General features: G+C 41.7%; 1 protein-coding gene across 1 annotated transcript in view; it reads left to right on the top strand.

Annotated features, from left to right (window-relative positions):
* Window positions 1–14,801, top strand: part of wnt3 (wingless-type MMTV integration site family, member 3) — a 22,937-nt gene that overhangs the window by 6,731 nt on the left and 1,405 nt on the right. The window contains exons 2-3 of the mRNA XM_017438435.3: window positions 8,181–8,422; window positions 11,882–12,147. Of these exons, the coding sequence (XP_017293924.1) occupies window positions 8,181–8,422; window positions 11,882–12,147 (508 nt within the window). The remainder of the gene's footprint in view (window positions 1–8,180; window positions 8,423–11,881; window positions 12,148–14,801) is intronic.

Raw genomic sequence — 14,801 nt, forward strand, 5'->3', positions numbered from 1 at the left:
CATCAAAACAGCAGCTAAAAGCAGGAAAACATATGATAAAGCTTCAATTAGCAAACTAACTAAAAGCTAAACGGGTTAAAAAGGTAAATAAATGCTAAAAGATGCAGAACAATAGTTAAAAGCTAAAGGTAGCAAAGTGATAGCTACAAATTAAAAGTAGCCAAACAGGAGCTAAAAGCTAGAAGAAGCAGAATAGCAGCTAGGGTAGCATATGAAGACAAAAACAGAGCAAATCTGCTGGATCTAATCTGAAAGGGAAGAATATTTTTGAAGGAACTGAATGCATTTCTGTGGGGAATTTTATTTAACCAGAATAACTCAGAGAGCGCAAACCTCCCTCAAGGCCATGAGGTCAAAAAAAAGTAAAAAATCTGAACATTTTGATATATGAATAACTAAAACAGAACAAAGGATGCTGAAGTGGTTTGATACAAAATAACAGGAAATCAATAATGCTGACTCAGCATTCGCTTAATTGGTTTTTTAATTACCTTCATAGACACAAAGGCATCATAACCATACAGCTGGAGAGTTGTGATCTGCATCAGATGCACCAATGAAATGATTCAAGACCTGCTTCTCCTGAACAGAAACACGGAACAACGCCTAAAGCGTCTCACTCAGACAGGCTCTGTCCTCCGTCCACAGCAGCTCGGACTCTGCTGTGTCCACCTGCTGACAAGCTCAGAGACAGTTTCCGTTCTGAACACCAGACCACAAAACGCAGACACATTCCAGTCCCCTTCTCAGGGGGAAGCCGGCAACTTTACTTGTCCCACTTATTCTCTTTCCAAAATCTTTACAGCTCCGTGGATTCTGTTATGGGATTTCTATATGCGACTTTGATGTCAGTGTTTCCAGTGCACAGAGCCTTCTGCTCCTCACAAAGTCCTCCAGGCAAATTTGACAAGTTGCGCTGCGGCGTCGACATATAGAGGTAAACCGAAGGTGGATTAAAGTTTAATGCAAACACAGAGGAATACGCCTGGGACTTGGGGCTTCAGGCACAAACCCAGCAGAAGCCAACATTATTAATAACTCTTTAAGTGAACTTATTCCGACGCAGCTCAGAGCGAGTGGCACCCATCATCAACAACTGCAATGAGCAAAACATAACAAAATTCCACAGCATTTTATCAAACCTGACGCCAGCGTCAAATCTGTTTGCACAGGCTGAATCCTCGTTAAGTGCTTCGAAAACCCATTTAGCTGTAGCTTTAAAGGTACTTATTGCAAACTATGAAGTCAAACATGGATGGACGTCACCGCTGTTGACCTATTTTCAGTCACTCTGGCCATTTCTGTATGTAAACGTAGTTGGGAGTTGATTTAAATGTCAGGATTTAATGCATTTATTGATGAGAAAATCAACACATACACTTTCAGTCCTGTGAAATTCATCAGCACTGTATAAGAAGCCACTAGCACATCAGATAAAAACTACAATTTCAACAGGGCTTCTCCAAATATTATGGTTTTATTTGATTGAACCACTAGTTTCTTTGGCTATATGAGCTTGACATCACAATTCAACGTATGTTGGTTAGTTAGCTTGCTATTTTTAAAAACCAACATTTCTTTTAAAGGACTCCTGAGTATAAGTGGTAAAACAGCTCGAGAACCATGAAGAGAAAACACAAACGCAGCACTCCCATTTGTTGCCATAATCCTTATAAATCTATACTGGAGCACAAACCCACAACTTGCAAGAAGTTTTTTGAGTATACTCTAAATTGTGGCTTCATTTTTTTCCTTTTCTTCTGCTTTTTGCTTCACTCATATTGTGAACTTTCTGCATCAATCTTCAGCTAAATTTTATTTGGATGCATTTCATTTTTCATCCCAACATTCTTATTTAAATTCCATAACTGCTTTGCAGATTTTAAACATAATAAAATGTCTTAAACTAAACAATCTTTAGCTAGCAGCTGAAAAGTCCTATAAAGCAGATAATAAAAATATACATTTGTGACATAATAACAGGAACAAAACGTGAAAATAAAAGGTATATGTAGCTAAAAATGTCCCAAACAGATAGATGTTATTTTGATTCTACTCCTCTTGTGTTTATGTTTACTAACTTATGCATGTTTAACTAATATGTTTACTTAAGCACAACTTTTAAAACAGGTTTATAGTAATATTATGTTTTGTATGAAGAATTAAGACATTCAACAACACAAAACAGCAGCTGTTTGTGAAACAAACTGGAACTGCAGGTAAATTCAAATATTCTTCATAACACCAACATGGCTGTCCTTATATTTAATAAAGAGTTAAATTATCTTTAGCAAAAAAAAAAAACTATTATCATGCTGTAATTACACCTCTTAAAAGACAAAACTTGATAAGATTCGTTACATAGAATTTTTTTTGTGCACCAAACAGAATTGATGCTAAGTTAGCATTGTTGCTAAAGGCTACATAAGTTAGCATTGTTGCTAAAGGCTAAACATGTCAACTAAACAGGAAAAAACGTTCTTTAAGACACTTACTGATGTTTCCAGACTTGTAAAATCATTGTAATCAGCTGTAAGTCTTCAGTTTACCATCCTACTAAAAAAAATTTTTTTAAATAAATAATTTAAAAAAAAAGATGGCGGCCGGAAGTGACTATTGCTCTAACTTTGATGTAGAATCCCTTACATCCTCCTTCATGAAAAATTATGAAAACCAAATAGATATTATATTTTATTATATTTTTTATTGAAAATGTACCTACAACAAGCATATTTTTTACATCTGAAAGGCTGCTTGCTGTTTTTACATTTTGAATTAAAAAATAAATCCTAATTTGAAAGAGTTATGACTGAACTGAGGTGTTTGGATAAATGTTGTTTTTTAAGCATAAAGATTTTTCACTGAGTTAAACACATATAAACATGTTAAAATAAAGACCCAGTAGTTCTTAAAGGAATGCTTATTATTTGTTATTATTTGTTTTTGAACTTAGAGTGTCTCATGATGACAGAATTAAAGATGTTTTGGTCAAATCTTTAAAACAACTTTAAGTTGATGTCATGCGATATAAAAGCTGTTGGAGTTTGTATTGAGGATTACTTTTAGCTCCTACAACATTAAATTTTAGCTCAATACTTCTTTTTTACTTTTCCAAGGTATGTTAGCTATGGTGGCCATCTTGAATTGAAATGACTCCAAACAGTTGTTTATGTACTTCCCTTCCAGTGATTACTTTCAGAGAGTTTTATTAAAGCCCGTTCAGTGGTTCATAGATATTTTTCTAACACTACAGACAAGCACGTGCACACAGCCAAAACCATTAATGCCCACCTTTTGCCTTTTAGCGGTAAGTGATAGTTAACATGTGAAATGCATGTTTTGCAAGTTTCAGATATTTATGTTTAATTTTTTTGACATGTTCATGTTCTCACATGATTTTCCATATATAATTATAAGTGAAAAACATGCACCTGTAACCCTGTATGACATCCTCTGTCTTTTATCTGTATACCAAATGATCACACCAGTAACTACTGGACCTGATCATGAACTTCTGTGGTTCAGTCTAAAGGCAGCGTGAGGTCAGAGGTCAGAGGATCACCTGGTGCTTTTGGCTGCGACACAAAGAAACCTCATCTGTACAGAAGCGTGTCACACACTTGTTCTCAGGATGCAGACCTTCACAGACAGCCACATATTTCTGACAGCACGATTACTGTGACTCAAGTTGTGCTTTCTCATAAACAAAATAAGCCTGAGAGAAAAGTATGCCCCCATCACCTCATTTTTTCTAACTGAAGGAGTGCCTGAGTCCAATGTTTATGTTAACAGTCTCGTGATTGCGTGATACTCCTCTTTTCAGCGAGGTGTGTGGTGGAATCCCATTGTTTTCTCTGGTTCATGTCTGTGGTTTTCCAGTGGACCCATCATACTTTCACATCATCCTCGTTTAGGCACCAAGAAAACCCCGAACCAAGCTGTAAACCCCCCCCCCCAGGCCAGGAGAGGCCTCATCCGAACGTGTCAGGGCACGCACCTCCCAGAACCCAGCCGTTTGCTGCTGCTCGTCTCGTCCCCCGCAGCAGATTCTCCCAGCTTTCTGCCTCTCTGGAGGTCTCTGCGCCTGCTTCTCCTTCAGTTCAGACACGTTGCTCGTGGCTTCCGAGAAGTGAGGCGAGGCAGGCGGGATCAGCGTGGTGCACATGTGGTCTACATGCATGAGTCTGCGTGTGTATCTGTTTGCACAATGCACCTCATAAACCCTCGGGGTTAAGACTCTCATTAGCAGCTAGCCAAAAAGAAAGATCCCTTTCATCTCATCTGTCCTTATGGATCAAGTGAGGCGCATCCTTTACAAATGAAGACAAATAGGCTGGCAGGTCTACAGCATGGAGTTAAAACATGCTTTGTCCACCACAAAATGCAGTGCGGTTGGCTAATTGATTCCATCAGGAATCTTGAATTCACTAACTGAGCCAGCATCCTCAGAACGATGAGAACGACGTCCAGCTGACAGAAAATGCAACCTCTGATAAAATGCGGTGACATCTCAATTGATCAGGAGATTTTTTTGTGGAAAGCATCATCCACTCTGGTCCTTCCCACAAAACTAGAAATTAATGGGCAGCAACCAAAACTTTACAGACAGTGTAATTAGTCCTTAGTCACCCAGTCAGCAGACGGCATGAAGTCAGCAACACTTGAACTCAACGAGGGTGGTAGGATTGGGACTGCCACATCAGCTAATGGGGCTTCCTTCGCTTGAGTAAACTCAAGACAAGAACATAAATGGAGATTGATGAGCGCTGTCAAATTACCAACTCTGCACAGCTTCAGTTAAGCTGTTACTGTGAATGTATTTATGTATTTTTCATGCAAACAGGCGGAGATAAATCTGTTGGTACTTTTACAGTTTATTGAAACAATGCTTCACTTTTTGAAAAAAGCAATTGCCTCATGTATATCTGCACGCTTTTAGTATATGATAGAGTAGACAAAAGAAATGATTTGTTGTTTATTTTACAAAGATAAGCCAAACTGAGATCCACAGATTTGTTGGTACCCTTAATCTTTGCATTATAGTCATGTTTCGAACACTTTCTGATCACACCATCAGCAGCATGTTGAATCGTAATGGGCTCCATGGAAAAAGACCCAGGAGGGTTCTACCGTTAACAAAAACACAAAAATCCAGATTGGAATTCACCTAAATGTATGCTGACCACCCCTAAAGTTTCTGGGATTAATGAGACAAAACAGGAGTTTTTATGGCTCCAGTCAGACCATTTCTGTTGTTTTTACTGTGGAAGGGGACCGACAGGTTCATCTGCATCTGTAGCTGTTTTGAAGCTTTTTTTTAATAGTTTACTGTACTGACAGACGTTCCAGCTGAAACATGAGAATCTTTTGTTGTGTATTTGTGTCAATTATGGCAGAAAGACAAGTGGCTCTGTATGGGATCATCATGTTTCATTAGACCAGCTGTAAAAGCAGAACAGTCTCATGTTTCAGTGTTTAAACTCTGATCCCCTGATGCAACAATGCTCACCTTAGATGAGAACCCCTGAGGGTTTTGCTATATGAAGAAGGAGCACCTGAGCTGTTAACCTGTCTGAGGAGGGATTATTTTGTTCTAACTTCAGTGATTTTTGCGTTGGACGTAACAATGTGCTGCCCTCGTTGGTCAGTCCGAACCTGCTGTGACTGAGTTGTGCCTTCTGGGAGTCACTTCGGTCATCCAGAGCGGCGCTTTGATCCGATCAGCACCGGTCGTTTCTCCGTCACCTTTCATGGCCTCCAGCACCACGTCGGCCATTGAGACTTTGAATGCCGCCAAGTGCCGGAGCGTCTGGTGGCATTTTCTTTGAGATCTTGTACCTGGTAAAGATTCAGAATGTCAAGTTTCTGCAGCAACGTGTTTTATAAACGCAAAAATTAGTGATCCCTGAAGGAATGCATGTCATCCGCCACCTTTCATGCCAGAGTTTTAAATTGAAATTCTTTTATATTTTAGCCGTTTTGGTCAAACTTTAAATAAAACGTTATTTAGGATCTCATGTGACATCACAGATGTTAGAATCAGGATGTTAAGGATGGCTTTCAGCTACAACCACACCAAATTTTAGCATCCAACAGTTAAAACCTGTATCATGATTCATGAGATATTTTGGCAACAAACACACAGATACGGGCAACACATTATCACCCACCTTTCGCGTTTTCTCGGCCGGCGATTATTTACAAGAAAGTTTTGACATTCCCTTATTTGATCTTGTCGAGTTCTGTTTGAGCATGTTAAAACGCAGAGGTGGCAAACATGTTTTTCTGTCTCTCCTATTTTGAAAAATTCAAAGCAATTAAAATTAATTACCTGAATGAATCTATAATAGTTTCTGGCATCCTCTTCCCTATTTTATACAGTGATTATTCCGTGTTAAGGCACATCTGCACCCGCCTGCTGGTATGGCTCAGAGCAGCAACCTGGCAGTTCTATTACCGGTGAAGTCGGCAGCACACATGATTGTTGTTGCAACATCAGCTCCAGCAGAAAATCACAAATTAACGATGGAGCAGTAGGGGCAGGTGTCTTGGTTTAGCCCTAACGACACGAGGGGGCTTTTCTCTAACTAAAACAGACACGTTTTTGTGTTTCATCTGTTGGATCAACAGATCTGTCCGTGCTAACAGGTTGGGAATCTTTGAAAAGTCAGCTTGTATCGCTGTGCTGGCGTGCCTCCCCCTCCTGGTGGAACAAAGGAGAAAAATAAACAGAAACCTTTTGAATAAACTTCATTAAGCGGATGTGAATCACAGGGCTGCTCTTCCAGTTTGTCATCGTTCAGTCACCACATGCACTGTTGTTGAAATGCTGTGAAAACACAGGAAGCAGGACAAAACTTTGCCCTAAACATACGAAACTGGCAAGATGTGGATTTAAGCACTATAGAAGTATTTATGTTTACCTGGGTTTTTTTTTTAGTTTTTGCACTTTGGTTTGGTTCTATACCAGCAGAAGATGGACTTCACTCAGGAACTCATCTCAGCTTCAAGGCATTTATTTTTCCATAAACTGTTACAGAAAAACACATAAATGTTGGTGGTGGTTTAGTTTGTAGTTAAAACACAACACGCCACCACTGGACTCTAGAGCAGTGGAGACGTGTCCTCTGGAGGGACGAGTCTGGGTTCGGCTGCTTCCAGGAGAACCGTTCTTGTCTTGACTGCATTATGCCAAGTGTAGAGTTTGGTAGAGGGAGAATTATGGTGTGGGGTTGGACAATTTCATGGCAACAGTTTGGGGATGGCCCCTTCCTGTTCCAACATGACTGCAAACCAGAGCACAAAGCAAGGTCCATAAAGACATGGATGTGGCCTGCACCTCGACCCGACAGAACACCTTTGGGATGAATTAGAGCCGAGACTGAGAGCCCTCTGTCTGAAGAATGGTCCAAAGCTCCCAAAAATTCTCCTAAACCTGTGGGAAGCTTTAAGAGAAGAGCTGAAGCTGTTATAGAAGCAGAGTGGGCCAACATCAGAATAAACCCTCTGGATTAATTCTTTAGGCAATATAGTGTAGGTGCTATGACTTTTGTTTTTTTGGGGGTTTTTTTGTAACTTTTATGTTTTTCAAAATATGTAATATACCAAAGCTCTGGTGCCACATTAAGGGACTTTCCTCCCAAAAATGGATGTATGCAGGATTTGATCGTTTCATCAATGCCTCTGTCTGTAACATCTCAACCAATCAGACTTCATAAAACAAACTGAAGATACAACAGAAAATAAACCTGGCCTGTTATGTTTTAATGTCTTCTTTTTTTTTTTTTTACACATGGGCACAGATATGACACGTGCTTGTTAAGTGACATTTTACCTAACATGCACGTTGGGATGTATTTTATTTCCAGGCCTAAAGAAACATCTGTATATTTGTCATTTATAATCTGATCATCCAAAATACAAGCTAATATCAAGCCAGATCAATGCTTACATGTCATAGAGATGCACATTACTCTTGTAGCTTTTGTTTCACAAAAAAGAATAAACACGAGGAAGTAAAATTAAACTTTGTAGTAATGTCAAGAATGGTCTTTGTAGTTTTAAAGGTAAAATTCTGCCAGCCACAGCTGCTGATATCTTACAGTAAATTTATTTTTTTTATATAAAATACAGTGATATGTATCTCACCTGATGACGCCTCCCCTCTCTCTGTGACACAGGTCCCTGGCCCTGGGGCAGCAGTACTCGTCTCTGGGCTCCCAACCCATCCTGTGCGGCTCCATCCCAGGCCTGGTGCCCAAGCAGCTTAGATTCTGTCGCAACTACATTGAGATTATGCCCAGTGTTGCTGAGGGCGTCAAACTGGGAATCCAAGAATGCCAGCACCAGTTCAGGGGCCGCAGATGGAACTGCACCACCATCAAGGACAACCTGGCCATCTTTGGACCAGTGCTAGATAAAGGTAGATTTTTAGGCTTCGTTCTACAATAAATCAAGGTCGTTAACTTGTTCTGCAAATCAACCAGGACCTATGGTTCTTCTGGTCTAATAATGATTACAGAGTAAATCTGAGCGAAGACCATGATTATCCAGAGAAAGAACTATTAATTAGATCAACGGTTCCCCAAATCTTCAGCTTCTGACCCACAAATAAACAGCAGCAGAGACAGCTCTAATCTCAAAATCCTCATTGCAGTTTTATAAATCTTTAAACCGTTGTCAATTTCACAATAAATGGTAATTTACAAACAGTTTTATGATTATTTGTAAGCACAGTCGGCGGCGGCAGCAAACTGTAGCACTTCTAGTGCAGCCTGAGGCACGTCCTGCAGGAACATCAAAATATTTTTCCTGGAATAATCCTGTAATCAAAACTGAAAGGTTCCTAAAACAGCATTTGTGCGAACCAATAAGAGATTGGAGTTGTTTTAAGATGGCAGATGTTAACTGAACTGTTACTCAGACTAGCTGTTAGCTCGTCATGCCAGTCAGAAGTAAGCTGTTTTTGTTTTAAAGAGCTATTTATAACAGGTAAGATATTAATTTCCAGAGAATCTACACTCTCTCTTTAATGTAATATCTGCTTAAACTAGAAGGAAGGTTTTGAGAATGACTTGTTTTAGGTGGTTGAAAGTCTTAACTTTTATCCATCTTTATCTTCGATGTGGTACTACCTTTGTCTTGTCCCTCTGTGTTTACACTAACTGACATAAAAGCAGGTCAGTCCAGGAAACCCATCAACCAAACCTGACAAGTAGAGCTGAAATACAGGAGACATGTAAGGCCGGGGTGTCCAACCCTGGTCCTCAGGGCCACTATCCTGCATGTTTTCTGTGTTTCTCTGCTCCAACACACCTGATTTGAATTAAAGGGTGATTAACAGGTTTCTGCAGAACACGAAGAGGTCATTTAACCACTGAATCAGGTGTCGAGAGTGACTCAGGTGTCCTGCTTTAGGCCCTGCAGTCCTTGATCGGACAGGTGGAAGTCTCTCCGTGCTGTGACTGAACCTGCTAATTGGAAATGAATTAGCCCGCGTGTCAAAAGGAAGGAATCCAGGCAGAAACGGGCAGCAGGAGCATCCAAACTCACCCGGTCAAATAAAAGGGGGGGGAGAGGGGAAGCCAAATGAGATTACAGGCGACAGAAAAGGGCCGGGGGGCTCTGCTCAACCCCTACTGTGCATGAAGACCAGTCCGCTCCTCACACAGTCCAGCTCCCACGAACACCCCATTCACACGCCCTTTTGACTCTGTCATGAAAACAGGCTGAAAGGGGATCTCTCCCAGCCCAGCCTTTGGGATGAGGAGGCGAAGGAAGGAGCGAAGGAAATAAGGAAGGAAGGAAGGAGAGTGGATCTTTTTAGGAGTGATGAATGGAAAAGTTAGCGAAGTGAAGAGCGGCGACTGACGACCAGCTCATCGCCACCTTCGGCTGCGTGTTGGTGGATGCCTGGAGGCATCAACGGTGGTGTATGGGATTTCAGCTCGGCGGCAGCGGGGGGGATGCCAGCTCTGGGCAGAGGGGTGGGGGGTGCTACTGGCTGGGCTCTTTGTGTGGATAATACAGTGTGACACAAGGGAAACAAAGGCGGATTGATGGACCCAGCAGGTAGCAGGAGCAGCTCCAGCCTTGGTTAAGAGCCACGGTTCCAGGAGCCCGGAGCTCACAGGGGCCTGTTTCTGGAGGGTCTGACTGGGGCTCAGGTTACACGTGAAACCTTAAAGATTTTAAAAACGTCACACATTCACACAGTAAAACTGGGACCAAGACCGTAAAAGACCGCTGTAGTTTCCCTGCCAGGTCACTAGCTGGCGCAGTGACTTTTATGCACACAGACACTTCAGATGCATTCAAAGCAGCGAATACACAAACGAAATAAAATGTGTCTCAGCTGAAGACGGTGGAGCAAAGATATATTTTATGTCAGAAGCTCTGATAAACTGAAAAAAGTGAGCAGCACAAACAGTTCTCTGCTCCCCGCCGTCGTTACTGACTCATCATGATGCATAACATAATCTTCAAGGTTTGACCAGGTGGTGGACCGAAGGAATGTTTAATTCTAGTTTGTTCTTATAGTACTGTCATTTGTTCCTAAAATGTTGTGTATTTTGGTCTTTAGTCCATCACAGGAGCCACACATACAAACACTTCATGTCAATTTATATTCTCTAATTAAACCAATCATCCGTTCTTTCAGACTGTATGTGGAGGAAACCCACTCATGCATGGAGAGAACGTGCAAACATCACACAGATTTGTTCTTTCTGTTGTGAAACAGTAACACTGCACAGACCCAACCTTTCCTTTAACATTTAAATAAAACTTTGCTCACTTGGGGGTGAGCAGAGGTGAACTTCTGTGGCCTTTAAAAGGTTCTGATTGGGTTTGAAGAGACTCTCTGGCTCTGGTTTGTTCAGGAATCTTTAGTTTTAGATGTTATCGGATCCGCAAGATGCGAGTTTATTCTGTTTATTTAGTCCGATCACGTCGTATCCCACACAAAAAAAAAAATCCAGGCCACTCAAAGCTTCAGGACATATCTTCATACCTGTGTGTGTGTGTAATGGGTGAGACCCACTGTAAGTGTGCTGTGATTGTGAAACAATGGTGTCTGGTTACATAATAAGCTGTTGCCTTCAAAGGAGGCGTAACTCCATCCCTGAGATGGAGACAGAAACAGACCGACACGCTGCAGGATTTCACCGGAGGGCTTTGAGGCCCCGAACAGGGTGACGGCATTCCTGAAACAGTATCCAGATGCAGAGCAGCACAGCTCGGGGACGACAGGAGGTCACTGAGATCCCACTGCAGGGGTTCTTCCTCACTAAGTCACGGGATAAACAACATACCGGGAGGCTTCGTTCACATGGAAACGATGTTTTAGGAGTCCCTAAATGATATTTCTCAAAACGTCTCCCTTGTCTTTTTATGTGGACAACCAAAAATAGTCCAAACTTTATAGAGTTCTGTATCTATATGAGCACTTTTATAACTCAAACCCTGAGCCTCAGATTGGAGAACAATCACCCGACCCACCGGGCCGATGGACTCTCCTCTCATCCAACCTACAAACCCAAATTATCTGCCATTGTCACATTGATGGAAACCTTTGAAGACACGGTTCCATGTATATGAGGATATTTATAAAAAAAGATTGCTTTTTTGGGGAAAAAACCTGTTCCTGTGTGGACAAAGCCTTCATGTTGTTCTGCAGGGTTCTTATTTTTCCCATTGGCGAATACCTGCACCTAAATATGTCTTTTCAAAGATGAAATGTTGTGTTAAAAGGTTATCGCCTGGAAGGATTCTTTTCAGTGCATCTGTCTGGATGTTGGCAGCAGTAAAAGATCATTTCTGTCCATGTTTTGCACCAGATTGACACACTCCCCTCTCTGTCTCCCCCGCCTGTCTCCTTCAGCAACAAGAGAGTCAGCGTTCGTCCACGCCATAGCTTCCGCAGGCGTTGCGTTTGCAGTGACCCGCTCCTGCGCCGAGGGGACATCCACCATGTGCGGCTGCGACTCCCACCACAAGGGGCCCCCCGGGGAGGGCTGGAAGTGGGGGGGCTGCAGTGAGGACGCAGAGTTCGGGGTCCTGGTGTCCAGGGAGTTCGCAGACGCCAGAGAGAACCGTCCGGACGCTCGCTCAGCGATGAACAGGCACAACAACGAGGCAGGGCGCTCGGTAAATACTGCAGAGGTTTTATCTCTCCCATCCTTCATGTTGCTGACTCTGCATGTTTATTTTGTCTATTAGCAAAATATTTCATGAATCACTGGTTTCCAAAATGTCTTGAAATGTTCTGAATGTTCTCAAAGGGCCTCGCTCTTTTAAAGATGCTAAAAAAAAAAAGTCAAAACTAATTTTTTTTCTCAAAACAGTTCAAGTCATCGTGTGTCTGGAATCTGCCTCTATTCAGTTTCACATTCAGAGAAACGTGAGACAATACTGGGAGCGTTTGGCGACCTGTGAAACCAAACTGTGACTGATCGGAGACAAAAAAAAGGAGAATAAACTGAGATCAAATTGAGACAGTTTTAACTAAAGATTTACGTACGTAAACAGGTCCTAAGTACCAATCCAGTGAGATTCCAACTGTAAATATGCATATTTTCTCACTATAATCACAGAGGCAGTTGCATTACGCCAGATTTAACTAGTGGATTATTTCCACCTGCAGACCTTCAGGCAGGTAAAAACCTGACAGACCAAAATAAAACACAATCAATAATATGAGCATGAAAAAAAACTGTGCATGAATATAAATACAAATCACCGAGTTGTCTCAGTTATACATTACAGTTGTGTAGTTGTAATATTATTGTTTTTCATCTACTGTATGTGCTTTATTATCTTAGCCACTAATATCTTAATTGACTGTTGGAAAAAATCTGATTGTCAGCTCTATTATCAACTCGTGGTTTAAATCTGCAGTTTGTAACATTATTTTATGTACATTATGACTGCAGTGATGATAAATATTTAATGTATTGTGCAGCAAGATTAAAGGAAATATAGATTGACTTTCAATAAAGGGTAAAAGACCATAAAACAGGCGACGGTTTGCCTGATTTATCCGGTAAATGCTGCTGTTTGGGATGACTAAATGTTCGTGTGACGGGCAGGGATTTGGTGCTCGACTTGTCTGAGTTTCCATCTGAAAATGAGAGCTCTTCACTTTGAATGACTGGTTAATTACTCATCTAAACAACACCCCCACCCTTCATGCTTTGCATCCCAATGAAAAAAAAAAAAAAAATCCCCAACAGTCAAATAACCTGAGTGAGCTGAGGGGGAAAAGAGGGGAATCAGCTCCGACTGCTGTCAGCGCTGCGGGGGGGTGGAGGAGCAAACAGAGGGACCACACGGCAACAAGACGACTCTTTGATCCGTCTGAGGGGCCGCAGCCGCTAACAACGATGTTCACCTCCAGTAATCTCCACCTGCACGTCTCACGCTTCAGTATTTATCCCCCGGGGCTCGGGACTTTATCTGAGCATGACAAGCTCACATTGTGATGTCACTGGCCTCTCCCACCTGCCTTCCTCCCCAGCTGGGGGAAATTCTGCTGCTAAATACATCTGACGAAATATAGCACAACAAACTCCCCCTGAGGGAGTAAACTCATGATGTGTGCTCCACAGCTGCACCAAACTTCATCAACCTGCAGCTTCTCAGCACAAGCTCAGATCTGCGTCACCTGGAAACTTCTGACCCAAAGGTTGCAGCAGATACTGAACGAACAGAGTCAGATCAGGGATTTAAAGTTAACATCTAAAACCTGCCTGCTGAGTCAGCATTCACACTACGGCTGTCCTGTTTTCTATTTTTTTTGTAATCCTCTGCATACTTTGTGCTACTTAGGCCATTCATCTATCGAAACGTTCAGCTCATTCAAGAGATGACTTTTGGGTTTTGTAAGTTTTATACTTCTCAAATTATTTATCTCCATTTTTAAATATTTTCCCCACAGAAATACACTGAGATCTCTTCAGTCCCTTGAAAAATATTCCTTTGTTTCACTCTATGCTACTTTTAGCTACCAAAGAACGGAGGATGAATTATTACTTTCCTCTTCTTGTGAAGGCAGAAGCACAGCAGACTCTTCTCTTTTTTACCCTCTCCACTCGCTCAGGAAACTAAAACCATCTTATGAATAGAAATGATGGAGTTGTAGCCGCTTTGGTCAAACCTTGAAAATAACTTCATACACAATCGCATGCAATATCACGAGATGTCCCTCTCAGAATATGTGTTGTGAATGAATCTCAGCTACTACCACATCAAATTTTAGTTTAATATCTGTAAAATTAGCAGTGTTACAGCCATGTTTGTGTTAACTCACGTCAGTGGTGTCCAGTCCTGGTCCTGGAGGACCTCCATCCTGCAGGTTTTAGATGTTTTCTCTGCTCCTCAGCAGAAGCCTGTCAATCATCATCATTCAGATCAGGTGAGTCAGAGCAGAGAAACATCTAAACCCTGCAGGATGGTGACCCTCCAGGACCAGGACCAGGACCAGGACACCACTGCTTTATGTGGATTAGCTGTGGAGACATCGTGGATTGGATTCACTTTAAAGGTTGTGCGTTTGCAGGTGTGCATCTAATGAATAATTTGAGATTTTTATTGCAATCTGTCCAGTGGCTCGTGATATTTTGGTAACAGAGAGACAGGAACACACGCTTTAATTCACAGATGTCAGGCCGCTCTCCTGCATGTTTTAGACGTGTTCTTGTTTTAAAACACCTGGTTTAAATGGATGACTTGTTGCCGTGCTCCTGGAGAACCTGATGATTTGGTGAGGAGGTGATTAAACCGTTTGAATCAGGTGTGTTGGG

The sequence above is a fragment of the Kryptolebias marmoratus genome, linkage group LG17 (genome assembly GCF_001649575.2).
Source record: "Kryptolebias marmoratus isolate JLee-2015 linkage group LG17, ASM164957v2, whole genome shotgun sequence".
Lineage (NCBI taxonomy): Eukaryota > Metazoa > Chordata > Actinopteri > Cyprinodontiformes > Rivulidae > Kryptolebias > Kryptolebias marmoratus.